Raw genomic sequence first — 17,959 nt, forward strand, 5'->3', positions numbered from 1 at the left:
TCTCATGTCTTGCCTTGGCATATCATAGTATGAAGAAAATATTATACTCAAAAACGAATGTACTACATATATCGAGCACAGACTGATTATGATTATTATGAAATGCTGTCTGTTTTGGAAACCAAAGTTAACACCATTTCAGTAGTTGATAAGTAGGTACAGACTTAAAGGTAATGTCCTATTCAACTCGCCCGCGCGACGTCAGCTACAACGAACAACAGGCTCAGCGAATATGCAAGCACGAGCATAGCATGTTTTTCAACTGAGTTGATTCGCAGTGGAAGGACAGTTAAATCTTGTGCATGCTCACAATAAAATTCGCCTATTCGCAAAAAATGATCAAATCCAGCAGAAATCTGACATTGAAAAGGTGCTTTGGACAATACTGTTGGATGAAAAACTGTTGGATGAAAAACTGTTGGATGAAAAACTGTTGGATGAAAAACTGTTGAAGGTACTTTAGTACTTTGTTGTACCGAATCGCATGTAATGCCCTGTTACTGTAAAAATTAGCGATTCTTGAAAACTTGTGGACATCTTGCTTGCAATTATCATCAAATGTAAGTCAAACAGTGAGTATTCTTCGATCTTGTTTTTCCTTCGAGAAAACGGCAATGCTTTCTTCGATGTCACTTGTCTTCTGAAGATTCTTCATCCTTGCTCTATCTTCTTTTTTATACTTGTAATTTTGAGAAACAGATGACCTTAATTTTCTTTTTAGAGAAGTTATGAAGAGATGTTTATGTCGCTGGTTGAAAAGCCTTCGCCATTAAAGTTTAGACTGAAATTTCTCGACGCCGAATAAATTGTTACCGGAATTAGCTTTTGTGGGGCATTGACAAAGGACAAGCATAATTACTTTAACACTTGGAATTACTGTAGCTTGGTGGCAGCAGATTGCATTTTATGATATTTTGGTACAGCTCTCATAGTCATTTCGTTGAGTATATTAATTAATTGCATTCAAAAGCTGTTTCGCAGATTTTCACTTAAAAACTAATGTGGCAAAGAAATGTTAACCCTTTTGATTCACTGGGTAGTTTGATCCAACGGACAGCTGGACTGCTCATCACAGAGACCTGGAAACAAGGCTGTTTTCCTAGCAACGAAAATTAATACAGAAAACAATATCAATTTTTGTATGATTAGCACTTACCAGGTTTTATAATCACCATTCTTCATATATGTACAGACGTCAATGTTTATTTAGTTTCACTTGCTTGTTAAACAAACCGACGTCAAAAATTATGGCACATGTACCCCCGTTGGTTTTCATACTCAACCAAGATATGAAACCGTATACACCAAAATCTGTAGTCAATACAAATAAAAGTAATTCACTTCATATGCACTGCAAGCCACCTGAAGATTCACATGATAAGCAGGCCTGTATACAAGCTAACATTAGATACAAAGAACTGATGCAAGGAATACAGCCAATGCATGTTGTGCATATCAAAAGCTGCCATTAGAAATGTAAATAAAAGAGACAAACTATACGAGAGAACAAGTTTCATTTACAGGGTAATCTTAACAAACTTCATCTTGACGAACTTCTCTTTGCACATTTATCAGGTTATTCACTGCGTGTTTTCAACATATACAGATATATTTCTATTGAATACTTACAACTTGGATGATTTTAAGTTCTGAATAAAATAAAACGACTTAGCTATTTTCTTAAATGACATTGATCCTGCTGAGCCACAATCGAGTCAGATTGGTCTGCCACAACAATTCTTTTGCTCGTTTGGAGAAACATACCATTCGACCATTCTTGCCATCATCCTCTTTCGTATTCATTTTAAAGGTCATTGAACTGGAAGCAGCTTTACCCGTTCGCTCTAGTTACTCCCAGCTGCGAAGGTTACATTATTTGGTTCACAAAAATTCTGACACAGCGAAAAAACGTTGAACTCCACAATCAGGTAAAGTTCTTCCTTTTATGCCGTCTAACTGGCATGCTGAATTACGAGTGCACTTCCATTAGCCAAGAATCCTGGATCGTCAAAAGACTAAAGATCAATCTGGTTCTGCCACAAGTGGCCTCAGATTCGTGTGGTTATCTTCGATTCTGCTCAACAGCCGAATTCCAACTTGCTCAAACTGCTCATTCCATATTTGCATCATGAGGTCGACAGCCTCGGAATCAATATGAGGATTATTGCTATAGTCAAAGGCTACCTCTGGATCTAGAAATCAACAAAAGTTGGCTTAATCACGACTTGCAATGCATTTTTGCAGTATTGTAGTAAGTTAATTCTATGATCATAAGCTCAAAGGCTGAAACACTACTGCAAAAGCATCGTTTAATTTGTAGTTTGATGCTAAAAACATAAATGGAGATTCAGATACGTGAGGGATTCCTTTAATAACCGAGGTTACTTATGTTTTTGTGTGCGAAATGCTTGGGAGTACGACACTGAAAATTTCAGCAAACTTTTGATGTATCAAAAAGAGAAGTGTATTGAAATCTCCATTGGCAAAAAAACCGAGTCTGTGCAGAGAACCTAGGAAAACGATATTTAAGCTCTTTGATTTTGGATTATAGCATATATTGGCTACTAAATATTTATGCAAGACCCATTTTCAAAATCTAAATAAGACGTTAACTCGAAGAGGCTACAGTTGCTGCTGCACTAGAAAATTCAATGGAAAAATTATTGCAACATTCACATGAACCTTTCAGCATATCGAAATTCATATTTTTTCCCATCGCAACTGATTTAGTCATGCATAAATTAAAGAAATATTCCGGTAAAAAGACGGTTTTTAAGGTAAAAGGAAGAAAACGTCTTGAAAGAAAGATAACTTAGACCGAAGTGTAATGCTTGCCAAACTTTGAAGCAGTCAAGCTCATCGACTTTGAAAGATGGGGGGGGAGGGGGGAGTTGAAAATACTGTAAAGAATAATAAAAATGAAAATAATTTAATGTGCAATATGGGGAATAAAAGTTGGAATAGAATATAATAATCGCTAAATGTGCTTGATATCAATATATTCGTTTTTCCCACAAACGAGCAAAAATATTTTGCAACGGCTTGAAGCTCTGTTCACCAACATCACATACATCCACTCCAGCTGGATTCAATTAACTTCATAACAGCCTGAGCCTAACATGATGAGTTCATTTAGCGTCAATGCAAATCCGCTACAGCAATATTATCATTCTTCAAAGAACAATACGGGTTAACAGTGTTTAGAAAAATAACAGCTAAATCTTAAGTTTACGATCGCAAATCCTATTAAATCGCGTGTACTGATGGCAAGAAACCTGCAAATGGCTAGTGACCAAAACAGAATCCCTCCAGCGCATATTTTTAGTTTCAGGGATGCAAATAAGACCGGGAAGATGATTAGGCCGGAAACAAAGAATGCGGCTTTTCTTTGAAACATGCAATTTTGAAACACTGGCGTCGTCAGAGCAGATGCCTGTGGAGCTTCGCAAATGATTAGATAAACAAGAACAGGCTATCACCTGTGCTGCTCTTGCAATGTCTGTTTCTGGCACATGCAGCAGAGGTGAAATGCTTTTTAAAACATGAGAATCTTGGGAATGATCGCTTTCAACAATATCGTATAATCATGTAGAAACATGCAGTCAATATAGGTTATCAATGGTTTGATTTTGCACAAAAGCTGCTCCGTCGACAGAGCGTGGGTGTACAGTATTATCAATACCAACTGTGTACTGTGGGTTAGTTGTTTGGTAAATTTGCAGTGTTTAGAATTGTAATATTGGCATTTTAATCTTTTACTCTACAGCTTTTTTAGATTTCCCATGTTTCTAAGCTATATTAGCAATGAAGAGATGCATTTCAGCCAAAATTTAATCCCAACTGCTTAATGCATATTTTGGTATATGTAAAAATTAGCAGCAAAGGGTAAGGGTATCAAAGATGAACATATAATATTATATTCAAATTTGCTATTTCAATCACTATCTTTCTATTGTACAATACAGGGCCTCCGACGAAGGGGGGGCCGGGGGGGGGGACTTTTTTGCAAAACAATAGAGTTTTTTTCAAAATCTTTTGTTTTGGGTGTTAAATTTTTCCTTGCCCCCCCCCCCCCTCCACTTTTCAATCTTTGTCGGAGCCCATGCAATATATAATACATATGATAAATGAAGAGATAATTAAAAAAACAGTGATTTTTACCTGTGTAATCCTGCAAAGTTTGTATGAGATCCTCAGTTTCTTCTTCACCAAAACACGAGACAGCACTTGTTATTTTCTCACTGTAGTTCCAAAGAGTTTGACATATCATGCAGGAAAGCTGCCAGTCTGTTTGTCCAAAGTCCTTCAGAGCATCTACAAGCCTGAAGAATCGCGCAACGTGTGGGTTATGAATTTCTCATTAGCTTTTTTTAACTTAAGGCTTGCAAGATGCCTTAAATTTATATGACGAAAATGCATCTCATTTGGTATTAGATCCTAAGAGAGTTTAACGCCTATTTTACTTAAGTAAAGCCTAGAACGTTGGTAATAATAACGTTTGAGATAAGTTCATTTCAGGGATAGTGGGAGTGAACATTGAGGATATTTGCTTGTCATGTGAAATTATTTATCAAATTGGCTTGTCAGGTTTGCAATAATTTCTTGGGCAGTGTGGGAGAGAAACTCGTACTCCATTCATTGAGGGCTCTCCTAATTAGTCCAAGCCCAGACTCCCCATGACACTAGAAAACGCAAACAAGAAGAATGGCCAATCACTGGCGCAAAATTTATTATTCTCGAACCACGCCAATTAACTGCGGTGGCTCACCACGAGGTAACGACAGAAGACTTCTGCTTTTTGATTCACAATTTCGAAACTGAGCACGTCAAATGGTTCATATCTATCTTCATTCGTTACTTTATATTTATAAGGAAATGCATGAGAAATATCGTAGAATCCTTTGTTTAGCTGGGGCCTTTATAAGAAAAAGGTCCCTTTCTCAGTTTCCGTTTATGAGAAAATCGGATGCTAGCCTGAAGCTCCCTATATTTATTAATTCATACATCAATTTCTGAAACTCTTGCATTTTACAAAAAATAATAGTGCTGCATGAAGATAAAGGAACGAAAATACGCAGTCTTTCGATGCTTGAGCTAAATAGCTTTTTGAGTAATTTGCAGCTTAAGTGCCAAAGTATAAAACTCAAATGAGCATCGCGGTTGACAGAGTTAGCATTTCATGCTTGCTTTTGATAAACTGTGATACATATGTCCAGGGGAAAAGATCCAAAGGTTTATATACTGTAAATCCTCGAATCAGCGCCAAGGGCCCGCGCCAAATTTCAATATAGCTAGGCTCTTATTTGTAGCGGGTTACTAATTAGTTTGAGATCATTTTTTTCAGATCGCAAATACCAAAAAGTAAAGAAGATTGTCGGGGAATCTTCTAAACGTATTAGAAAGCAATTAATTAGTTCTCTTTTTCGAGGTCATCATAAATTTCCATTTATTCGCCATCACTGTGACAATTCTCCTAGCCACCATTGTCAAATATCAGAAACTGATTAACCTTTGAGGGAGGGGGTGTCAATGAGAAGAAAGGCACTCGTTTGAAGAATTACGATATTTGATATAAAAAATTATTTGTATATGTCGTTTGTTTTCTTGCTAGCAGAAATTGTTTTTAACACAGAGGCAGTGCACCAAATAAGGGATAAAGATACACAGAATGAAAGCTGTAAAAATATCTATATAGAGAAACACAGCACCCAAGACTTACTTACCCAAGAATTATACAGAGAAACACAGAACATTCGATAGTCGTGTAATTGCATTGAGAGTCTGGTATACGAAAACTCACCAACGAAATTCGATTTAAAAAAATTCCTAAATAAAATAAATCTCACTTTCTGACTCCTTTGTTTTCTTGAAAAATTTGCCTACTTTCGTTGTCCACCATAAGGTTTATCAGTACTCCACAGGAGCAAAAAACAACTTCTCTGTCCGCTGACTCCAAAAGAGTAATCAACATTTGCACGACTTCAAAAAAAAAGAGTTTTACAAGGTTTGCGAGAGATAAACATGAAATTGCAATAAATTTACCTTTAATGCAACAAATCAAATGAAATTGCCAAAAATTAGAAAAAACTTTTCTTCTCGCAGGATTGTTGATTCCGTACAATAAAAAAACGAGGTTAGAAAACTCCAGAATGTTGTATTGAATATTAAATCTAAATTCAGTCTCTAAACTAAAATCTTGCCCACCACAGGCCAACTGGTGTCAAATGTGATGAATGGGTAAAAATAGAAGTTTGAAATACAGCATTTCATATCGAAAGATCACTTTGAAAGAGCTCTTTTATCAAATTCCTTTCAAAACAGCAGCTGAAAGTTATCAGTTTCAAGCAGCAGGTTTTGATACGCGAATTCACTGTTTAAAATCTTAGTTTAAACGAAATTTGGCTAAAGCTTGGATGGAAAATCCGATTGATCGACCGGGAAATCCCAATTGATTAAACAGCGCTGGTTTTTCACTTCCATTTTCAAGAAAGAAATAGGGAAACTAATTTCTATTATAAGAGGGGTGATAGCATACCAGAGCCAAATTAATCACGAATAAAAATGATATCCTGCAAAACAAAATTACCTTTTCTTTCTCTGAGTACGTTTCTTATATCTCTACATCTTGTCAAATTGCCAAACACCCTTGTCGCCTCTATGATACAGTCCATGTTGTCGATAAACAGCAAGCATATAAGAGCTGCAAAAGGAAGGGTTCTTAAAATTCGGGCTTCAGGCACCGCGGAGCGTTGAGAAAAGTGGGGGGTCTAAAAATATGGGGGGGGCTAAAACCGTATAAAAAGGGGCTTTACTGGTAGTTTATTACTTAATATATGGCATTTTTTGCAAAAAGTGGGGCTAAAGCCCCCAGCCCCCCCCCCTGCTCCGCGGTGCATGGTATAGACAAGACATAACCCATTTAAGAAAACTTGTGGAATATCCTTATAGGCTTACATATATTAAAGCCTGTGCTTACAATTATTATATACATGGATATATGGCCCTGAGGAAGACTTAGAAAGCCGAAAAGAAGAAACAACTGTCTTGGCTGTGGTGAAGACATCCAGGGGTGGCTTCCAAAGTTACTGATAATTTCACTAGGCCATTTAGCTCAATGTTTTTGACGCCGTAAGCCAGAGCTCGATTCCAGTCATATATACTTGAACTTATTTCGTTCAAGCCTCGAACTTTTTTTCCGAGCAAAGCATTTTTCTTCTTGCATCCCCGTGTTTGTTCATTATATAAACAAATATCGCACTAAAGGCGAACGCTTCAAGTTGATGAACATGCGTGCAAGAGATTTAGTCATTACATTTCTCAATATTTCGTTTATTATCTTCATAGAGAGTTGCTAACAGTTTGTCTTCCATTTTCTCTTATCAGATTGATTTTCTATCTCGATCTGTCTTTCCATAAAAACTTTTTCTTCCCACTTTCGAAGCTTCTAGCCTCCGGCCTATTTAGATTTTCGGTAATATTGACGTAGTTAGGCCAAGAAACAATTTTCGTGGGTCCTACAGCATCAAAACAACAACGCGATGCGAAATACATTGGGTCCTACAGCGACTACAGCAAAATACAACTCTGATTCTGCTATGACAGGATTGGAAATCAACAAACAACCTCAGCCTTCGATTAGTGGCTGCAGGACATGAAAAACATATTCACATAAATGTATTTTTATCACCGGGTGGGTACACTCTTTTTTTCATATAAGAACCAGTAGATTTAAGTTCAGGCTGACTGTTCTTAATTTTTTCGAAAATCTGAGGCTGGATTGTTCCTAATTTGTTCTTAAATTAAAGGGTGTAAGCAGTGCTATTGCTAGCTTTTTCGCTCTAAGGAGGTGACAAATTTGAATGTTCACCGAAAAAGCACTCACACATCGCTAAAAATCCTCGATTTTGAGAAAAAACGTTGTTCAAAATTGCATTTTGCAGAAGCTCAGCCTCAGCTTGTTCTTAATTTCTTCTTAACTTTTGACCAGTTTTGAGGCTCGTGTTCTTATAAAATTGTTCTTGTAAAAAAAGAGTGCATTTGATTGCAAGGTAAAGTTACAGCTGGAAACGATATGCTGCCAGCCTTCCAGCTGGGGAGGACTGTAATGACTTGGAAAAACGGCATTTGCAAAGACTGTTCCTGCTGAAGACAAAGAAATCAACGTATCTGATTAAGAAGTTAATGTTGTTTTCGATTGGACCTAGGTTTCCCAGCTGAAGAGAATGCTGAAGATAATTTCGATTTGGCTTGTGTAAAAGTCAGCGAGTTTGATATAAATCCTTAACTTTCTTTAACACTTTAAAGACACTTTCCAGTCTCAGTTGCGGAACAAGCATGATGTTTCGTCTGCACTTAAAGCCCATTCCATTTCTATATTTTAAATTAACAAAAATATTTCTATAATGAAACTTCCTGCGATAGTTCTGGTTAAAGCAAACGTAAGGAAACGCGGGTAGACGCGGAAAGACTAGCTTTGCAAGGGTCTACCCACAATTTCAAAGCATTGCCACGCGATCAATAAATAGGTCAACAAACATTCTATGCACTGTGAATTAATTCTAGCAAATACCTTCAGTGAGATTCTTGGTTCGCCTCGAAAAGGCGCTATCGTCAGGAGAATAGAACGAAAGGTTATTCAACATTCCTGCTGTGTTGATGAATAATTCTTCAATCACTGGCCCTTCTGATTTGATTTCTACAATAGAGAAAGTCAATAAAAGCACAAATCGAACGTTTGGCTAGTACAGTATCGAAATAGAATAGGAATTTCAGGCCTCAGTTGATAAAACAATAATTATATTTTAGGCCATGTTTTCAGAGGTCGATAGTGGAACATAATAATAACTAAATGGTTTTCTGGACACCAAATGACCCTTCAGCTATCGTAATACGATTATTAAATTAATGAAATATATGAATAATTAGTTGACTCTTACAAAGTGACCTCCTAATTTCTTTCGGGTCATATACGAACAAATATTACATATCTTCGAACATTTCAATTGATTAGCAGAGTTTGAGTTTTGTAGAAGTTCTGTCAAATAAAAATAATTAAAGTAAGCTTTTACCTACATCGTAAACAAAAAAATATATCTAAATGGTGGCTGACGATTATTTGCCTCCGTCTGCACAGAAACTATGCTAAACAGTTGAGTCAATGCTTCTAATGATGTTAATTTATGTTCCCAAATTGAATACATCTCGTTTTTTACAAACTAGAGAATAAAAAACTACAATTTTTTGCAAAAAATGGTTAGCATTTCCTTACAATAACAAATACAGTTGCTACTTTACTAAGAAACCTAAATCACAAAGAAACAGCTTTTGTTAACTGTTCACTTCATAGATATCCATGCTATACGTTGAATTCGGAGATCTTGAACTCAACAGCGGTTCTATTTGAGTTGAAATTCTTACAGACTATCGTGTTAGCTGATATCGAGTTATCCCTTCTTGCAATTGTCATGAACATACTTTTAAAGGCATCGAGTCATGATAAAATGGATTGGGTATACTTTAAGTGCCAAAATCCGCTGAGTCATGATTTTCATGACTGCGATGCTATTGGTTGACCTGGAACTGGTCACATGAACTCACCTCGTACTGATTGACAAAATTTCATCAATAGCAAGTTGTCAACAACGGATGCAAATATCACATGAAACAGCAACGATCACACCGAAATCAAATGCACCCCTATAGAGAAGGCCTATTTACCATGACTCAATGCCTTTAACCATGCAGCAAGAGACTGTGAAAATGTCCCCTTATATATCTACCAAAAGTCTTGGAACACCTACAACATACTTGTCATTCGCATTAGCTGTTCCCCTTCTCCCCTTAAATGTTGGAATATTCATCAAATGAATACACTATCCGAGCGTAGCATGTATTTTAGAAACAAAATGGCTGAGGCGTATTTTTAACATTGCTTGGGGAACGGGCAACACGACACAGGGCAACACAGCTACAAGAGTTGACTGAAGCGATCTGCGTGTTCCAAGTACTTTTGGCAAGCATTGTAGATCGTCACAATCAATAATCCCAAATTCATTTAAAAATGTTTTATAATAACAAATAATTATGACGTCTGTTAGCCTAAATACTAATGAATAAACAATCTAAAGAATAATAATTTAATTTTATACTAAAACCTATTATCAAATGAAATTAGCTAACAAAAGTATCGTCAGACATTTAAGTGATAGAATATTCATTGTATGATGAGGAATCCCTATCAGAAAACACGATAAAACACGGGGAAGTAACATTTAAAATTATCAGTTGAGAGCGTGACAAGCGTTTCGGGTGATTATCGAAAGTTCGCTAGTAGTACAGAGCGATAAGATTGATGACCTAGAGATGGAATATCGTAGGTGAACAGGAAGCAAGTCGCAGCTTGCTTCTTGTCAGGCGAAACAAAGGATAACTTAGGCATTCACAGAGCGACTTCACGTGTCCCATTGCACTTGAGCGTAATTTACCAACAATTGCAACAAAAGAACAACAGTCTTTCAAACGCAAAACCTTATTTTGATTGTGCAAGCAGATCATATCAACCCGGTGTCAGGTGTTTTGTAGCCGAAAATCCTTCGTTTTTGTTCACATCCTCATCACTTAATAGGCTAAATTCACAGCGGCCACGAAGATGCAGCGATGCTACTCAAAATACAACAACGATTTAACACCGTAACATCCACAAAATCATGCATATCACCGTCTTCATTAACTTTCCTGTACATTTGCTTAGCAATGTATGTGACAGCGCATTCAGTATTAGGTCGTATAAAATCAGAACGCGTTACATATTTTCATTTCAAACAGCAAAGCTTATGCACAAGAGAAATACTATAAGGTATTGCAACAGTTTTAACGATTATTTTGCAAATAGATCAAGAGTTGAGTGACGTTGCTTCCTGTAACAAGTTGCAATAAAGATGGATAAAATCAAAATAAAAGGACATGATCAGTAACTGGCTTCAGAAATGCTTATTTCTGCATCATAATATAAAGCCTGGCGCAATAAAGAATATTGTTATATGACGCGATATATCCTTTGTTTTATAATCAATATGTAGCATAATGAATAATGTAATACGATTAAAAATTAACGCTAGAAATAACACAATTAAAACGTTCATGAAATATTAACGATAATATGGAATGAAACAAAACAAAATATAATATAGAATAAAGACAGTTGCTTAATAAAATAATATAAAATAATATAATATAATATGATTTCATGTGAAGATTTGCTTTCAAAGCTTTAGCATGATTTGAGAGCAAAGAACGAAGATTACCGAATTTCATGCTTTATCACTAAATATGTATTTATTTTCGGTGCCTGAAAGGGAGGCATGTTATCATTTGGTGCCAGCTTCCATGGGAAAACTCCCTGCTGCTGCCTGCGGACGATGAGAAAACTGCGAGCTTTTAAACTTGTTTATTTGACTATGTTTATTTCCTTCATGAAGTAACATATCGATAAAAGACTTGGCACAGCAAAATTGTCTTTGTCCGATCAATTAGTAACACAATGACAATAGAAGTCACTATTCTCAAGTTCATTCCTATTGAAGCTTACTGAATTGAGTTTTATACAGCAAAGAAGAGAGGTGAAAAAAACGTGATTTGTGTATTGTAGTTGAAAGAATATCGTTCGAAACAGAAGAACAGACAATTTCTGTCCTGAAAGTCCCGCAGCCTCCATAGAACATACGTAAAAATGAAACGTTCGTACATGCCACTGACGGAGCGTTTTCAGACAAATATCTGTTGGTTACTTATGAAAATATTAGTTAAAACGTCATAGGTTCACAGATTATGCTTGGTGGTCCGTAGATACTTATAAAACACCAAGAAATAGTTACTGTCCATGAAAGACGTCCTTTTAGAGAAAATATTATGCGCGACAAAAGAGCAATAGGAACAAAGAAGGGCATTAGCGCCATCTTTAGTCTCAGCTTGCTAATGAGAAGTAGAGCAGTTGTGTTATGAAATATTGATGAAACATGAATATGCAAGTAACATGCATATGTAGTGTTTTTGATAATTCTTGACCGATTTGGTGCAGGATTTAGGAAGATGTAAACCATCCCGGATACAGCCGGATGAAAAATTCACTGAAATAAAGTTGATAAGATTCACAGCGCATGTAGAATTCTTTAAGGGTATAATATTTGATTTGTGAGATAAGCAAATGCTTCGTTGAAGTTTTAATGCAATTCCCAAAACATTTATTCACGAAGCAAACATGGTAGATTTTAAATATTTCAATTTTTGACAGTGGATAAATAAGCGTGCTCAAAAGAATAAAAAATGAATAAATGAAGCAAAATGGGAAGACGAACATAACGACGCATTCATACAAGATGTATTCACACAACATCACAGTAGCAAAATACAGCAAAATCTATAGTTCATTATTCATAAATCGCTGGCTTGCCAAGAAAAAGAAATATCATTGAGAAGTCCGTTTACAATGATTTGAACTTACAATTTTTTACAAAAGTTATAAGAACCTAAACTGGTGAGCAGGCTGTTCAAAAGAAGAGTTTCAAAGTTAAAGGACAGATCTTAGAGGAACCTTTTCAACAATGAGCTATTAAACGCACCAGAGCTCAAAGGTTAAAAGAATCTGACGCCCTTCACACACCCCTTTACCAAAAAGTTTGCCATTTTCCAATAACAGTTGCAAATGTTATTTTAGCGATATTATCTGAAATAACGTGAATGGGTGACGAGTTGACAACTGGTGATGTTCAAACTTTTTCTTACTTGATGTTGATCGTGAAAGAAATTCTTGTCAGTTTGATATGGAATGCGTGGTCCAACTTACTGCTCGATTAAAAGAATTTTGACTTAGCAGATGAGTGAAATTTTGTACTTGAGAAAGGTATTATGAAACAAATATGTTTCTTGTAAAAAAAGAAAAAAACCACATAAAAAAGCTATATTCCCACTTGATAAAACTAAATATAGTCGTTGCTAATTAAAAAGATTTCTTTCTCTTTGCTCTATGCTTTGCACAGACATATGCTCTTTGTTATAACTTATGCTTTCACAAGGCCGAGAAACAGCTTTTTGCATTCATATATTTCTTCTTAATTACTTCTTTAAGAATCGTTAAAAAAACCTCTGTACTGGATTTTTCTTCAGATTTATGAACTACAGGTCTCAAAGCTTCTTAAGTAATTTTGAAGCTATTTGTTTACCATATACGTTTTTGGTACCCCAAAATTGGAAGATGGCATGAAAAAGCGGATAAATAGCATACTGAACTTTTCGTCTGACACTCTTCAGAGTATAAACGTGATTATCTGACGCCAAACAAAAGTTGATTCCATATGCTATGCTTCTGCTTTTTCATGCTATTTTCAAATGTTTGTTTATTATAACAATTTGGGATTGAATTATTACAGGAAAGAAAATTAAGAGGCAAAATTTGCTTTTATCCCTGGAAACGTAAAAATTTCAAAAAATTATTAGCATCCAAGATCCAGTACTTAGAATTTGTTAACAGCGTACTCATCACAATAATTTTGTCTTTGGAAAATATTTGTTTAAAAAACCATCTTAATAATTTTTTAGCGGTACAACATTTGAAAACGGCTTTGAAGGAAGCTAAAATTTTACAGCATCCTGAGTGTTTGGTCTGACACTCCTCAGAGTTTAAATGGCAGAATCAGGTACCGAAAAACAAAATGGAAAATAAATACCCAATTGTTGATCGAAAACCATGAATTGCACCGTAACAGTTTCTCATGACGATGCAAACACAAGCAGTAAATTATAAATCACAAAAAGCCATCTCATTCATACAAACTTTAGTAGGGGAAACAAGTGATTAAAACCTGCGACGCAATGAGTTTTCTTTCTACCTGTTGCTATAGAGATTCAACAGTCAAACACTAGAACAAGATAATTAGTTGCTGTTTAGCTAGAAAACTAATCTATCAGACGAAAACTAACAAAGTTGCGATTTAACTCCAATCGAAAGAAAATTGGAAAGGCGACTGGCAAATCCACGTTTGTTGGCTTAATTGAGCCAGAGCTGACATTGAGTGATTTCAAAATAGCTTTGTGAATTATTGATAAGACCATTGATTGCTCAAAAAGGTTTCAGTTTCCACAATGATATCTTAAATGCATTTAGTCCATTAAACTAAAGACGGATCGATGAGCCATGGACTTATCTCCGTGAGACTCGTGCCATACACGGTACCGAAAGAGCCAGACAAACGATAATAGACTGGTGGTGTATGCACTAAAATCAGCTCTCACGATTAAGCTTGGTTTCCATCTTTTGTAATTCATCAACGATGGTCGTTGATAAAGTATTACTATTATATGTAACAGTTATAAGTATCTGCAGTTATTTTATTTGCATGTATGTATGAAATGAAGGAAAAACCAATTCCTTATTTGAAAACGGGGTATCTTTTCAACCGTTTTCAATTTACATGCCCAAAACATGATTTCTCTGGTCAGCGCATTGGATTATTTCATTTCCATATAAAAATCAGATCGTTGACATATTATCAAATTGCTAATTGTTGAAGTTGAAAAGTTTCGTACATAAATATTGATGAAATGAAAAGATCAATGATCGTGGGCCAGATCTATGCTGATTAAAGAAACTTAATATGTTAACTTTGCCAACGTCCCAGACGAATAATAGCAATGGAGCAATAGACAAAACCTTTCATTATCTAAAAACGAAAACGATATCAGAACTTTTTCGAAAACTAAATCATTTTTTCAGTAAATTGAAGTTGACTGTTTCTATGTAAGGCTAAAGAACTTTTGAAATGATAGCTGCACATTGGCCAAGTCAGTAACGGAACAAGGATTGATGTTCGGAGCTTAATTCAAAAACCAAAACGGTGCATTATATACATTCTTTTGGTAGAAGTAACCTAGGATTTTTGCTCAAGTTTATTTTCTTCTTGCTTCTTCAAGGTCCATAATGCCATTTGATGTTGTTAATACCATAAATCAAAACTGTCAAGAAGGCATAAGGGAACTTGCCCACTTCTCAATGTCGTTTAATTGACATCAAATCTTGGACTGATTACATAATATTTGTTGATTCTTCCATTCAGATTTACAAAAATTTTTCACCACGATGATCATCGATAACCTCAAATTCACCAATGTATCCATGTTTCATTATTACAGTGAGGAACTTGATGATGACCTTTGAAGAGGGCCTAATCAAGCCCTATCGTTTCCCACGTTTCTCGGCATTGCAAATTGATTTCAGGCAATCATTGAGTACGTTAACGCGCACCATGGTGCCAAACTTATATGGGGCCAAAAAAGAGACTTCTTTGTTTATACAAATGGTTGCTTAGAGGCTGCTTTCTAATGCAAAAACCATTAACACCTTATACGATATGACGTCATAGTTCCAGTCATGTGAAGTGAATTCTTTTTAGAAATGGAGGGAAATATTTCAATGGCAGTACTCACCTAGAATATTTTGAATGATATCAAGGAATGTCTCGTTTTCAATAACGTCAGCTGCAACTTCCGAGTCAATGGACATATTTGCAATTACTCTCACAGTCTGCAGTGAACGATAAGAAAGTTAAGAATTCAAAAATGAACTGAAAAGCAGCTAAGTTCTATAATTTTTCAATGATATCATATTTTAAGATTTAGAATCAACATCGAAAGTTGAAGCAACATTTGCTATGAAAAAATAGATATCAAATCGCAATAATGGAAAATGATTATCAAAACCAGGAGAAACTTGATACAAAAAACAGAAGTCAATACAACAATGTTAGATTAAGATTAGAGAGAAACTCCCGATAACTCATGCATTCACGTCCACAGGACCAATGAAATGGCTCGAGATAGCGAATGTTCGAGAAATCGAGGGGATTTTCAATAAAAGTATCAGGGATGGGGAATCTGCATCAGTTCGACTTAGCAAATGGTCCAGTTAAGAGGGGTTCGAGTTATCGGGAGTTTACTGTATAACAAATCCTAGCCAAGATCAGCAAAAAACACTAGGCATTGAATGATTATCATTGCCTTGCGAATTTACAAAAACCCGGAGCCAATCACAAGTATCATGTTTAGCAACAACAATTCCCTTTCAACCAAGATTGGGGTTTTACAATGTTTAATATCACTTAATCAAACAATTTTTAAGTGAACCTTAACATGTTCTATCATGTCTGCATTTTCGGGGTAAAAGGGAACTTGTGGAGCCGTAGACAGAAACGGAAGCAAAATTCAAAATGAAACATGAAAAATTGGCGTTCCAATGACATTCGACGGGCGTTAGAGGTAAAAAACAAAGACATTAATTGATGGAAGAAATGCGTCCATGGAAGTAATGAAACGAATTTATTCTGCGATGAAAGACAAAATGAAAACCAAATTCAATTAAAATTTTTCCACACAAATTTTAATAAAATTCAAACAAAAACCAGATTTTACCTTCACAAGAATCTCGATTGACTTTTCAGTATCCGTGTCAGCATCATTGTCACTTTTTGAGCCCCCATCTTTCCTATCGCAGTCCTAAAAGGTAAGGAAAACAATTTTGGTGTGAAAAATATGTTTAATTTGAGTGAGGAAGATATCATGGTGTGACGACATCTAATAAAAAAATATCTTACAAGCACGTTTAGGCACCTCTTAATTTCTTTTTTATCAATCAAATCTCCGATACACACGCCCTTCTTCGACAATTCTATTATTTTCTCATCGCTCCGCATTTGAGTCTTCAAATTTAAGATTTACCTTCTGTGCTCTTAAATTCTGCTTAATTTTCAAATAAGTTATGATATTTTACTCTCTATCAAACAAGAACTAAGTTCTTAGTTTAAAGATTAATCTTGCCAAAAATACATATAACATTGACGCGCGACATCGTTAACCTGTGATGCTGCTTTTGTTTCAAAATTTTAAAAAAGTTTGGAAGATCGAAAGGTAATATTCAATGTATGTTTTTGTAGTTAATTTTCTTTGTACAGCAAACATTTTGGATGACTTGCATGAAAAGTGCATCACATAAAACCTGCGTTATACTCTATAAAGCATAAAATCACAATAGCTTTTTGGTTGTTTGATGTCTAAAGACTGATGTTTTAGTGTTTGGGAAGCACATGTAGAATGTACCTTATATTGCCGTTTATTCAATTTATTATTTGAAGGATATTCGGTAAACACCAATTTAGTTGTTAACTTTAAAACTTTCTTTTTTTACCAAACAAATTTTGTGAGTTTATAACCGTTTCCACTGCCAGTTAAAGCCAAAAATGCACTAACAGAGCTACTTTTCTTTGAACCAAGACATTGAAATGTTGCAAAGTTTCCTCGCTTTTGTCTGTTATCATTTTTTGTTACAATAAGAAAACTTTGCGCTACAAGCCTTACGCAAATCAACTGATATCAAAAGAGCGGAGAACAACAGCAAAGTCACGTGACTTTCACACAGTTCAAATGAGCCAATAAAACATAGTAATTTTTTACAAACTCGTTCTTTACACACATATTTTTTTCAATAAAGATAAATACTATGTGTTTACTCTTAGTTGGGAGAAATATTTGCATGGAGATGCCACCGATCGATTATAAAATATGCACGACATATGGTAATATTTGAGAAAATCTTAAACTTTCTTGCAAAGCAGACATATCATTGAGTGCAGGGCCATTAAGCCACACTATTTATTTACCGCTGCAAGTCTTGCTGAAATCGATCCCTATGAGGGTACCTAAAATTTTATCATTTTTTTTCGTTATTTACCGATAACTATTGAAAGTTCAACCGTTTGTGAACATTAAATACAATTTTGGGTAATGACGCAAAAACGTTTTCATGCAAAACGGTTAGGGCGGTATGTTCGGCCGTTGATACCGCAAGAGCCCATGTTGTTTTTGACCATGACAAATTTTTTGTGCTTCTTGCTTTTCAATTTTCAAATCATTAGGC

The 17,959-nt window shown here is 35.5% G+C and overlaps 1 protein-coding gene and 1 pseudogene across 2 annotated transcripts in view; both read right to left on the reverse strand.

Moving 5' to 3' along the window:
- Positions 1-1,497: 1,497 nt before the first annotated feature.
- The window catches only part of LOC135685061 (armadillo repeat-containing protein 2), a 29,739-nt gene continuing 13,277 nt past the window's right edge, over positions 1,498-17,959 (reverse strand). For both annotated transcript variants that reach the window (XM_065200809.2, XM_065200810.2), the window contains exons 11-17: positions 16,459-16,542; positions 15,478-15,574; positions 8,570-8,695; positions 6,587-6,700; positions 5,847-5,979; positions 4,162-4,322; positions 1,498-2,192 (exon numbers count right to left, since the gene is read on the reverse strand). In XM_065200809.2, coding sequence (XP_065056881.2) covers positions 2,023-2,192; positions 4,162-4,322; positions 5,847-5,979; positions 6,587-6,700; positions 8,570-8,695; positions 15,478-15,574; positions 16,459-16,542 — 885 coding nt within the window. In that variant the 3' untranslated portion in view covers positions 1,498-2,022. The remainder of the gene's footprint in view (positions 2,193-4,161; positions 4,323-5,846; positions 5,980-6,586; positions 6,701-8,569; positions 8,696-15,477; positions 15,575-16,458; positions 16,543-17,959) is intronic.
- LOC148958427 (small ribosomal subunit protein uS8-like) lies at positions 13,025-15,470 on the reverse strand (annotated as a pseudogene).

Source organism: Rhopilema esculentum, chromosome 15 (genome assembly GCF_057945365.1).
Source record: "Rhopilema esculentum isolate cy_ngs chromosome 15, ASM5794536v1, whole genome shotgun sequence".
Taxonomy (NCBI): Eukaryota; Metazoa; Cnidaria; class Scyphozoa; order Rhizostomeae; family Rhizostomatidae; genus Rhopilema; species Rhopilema esculentum.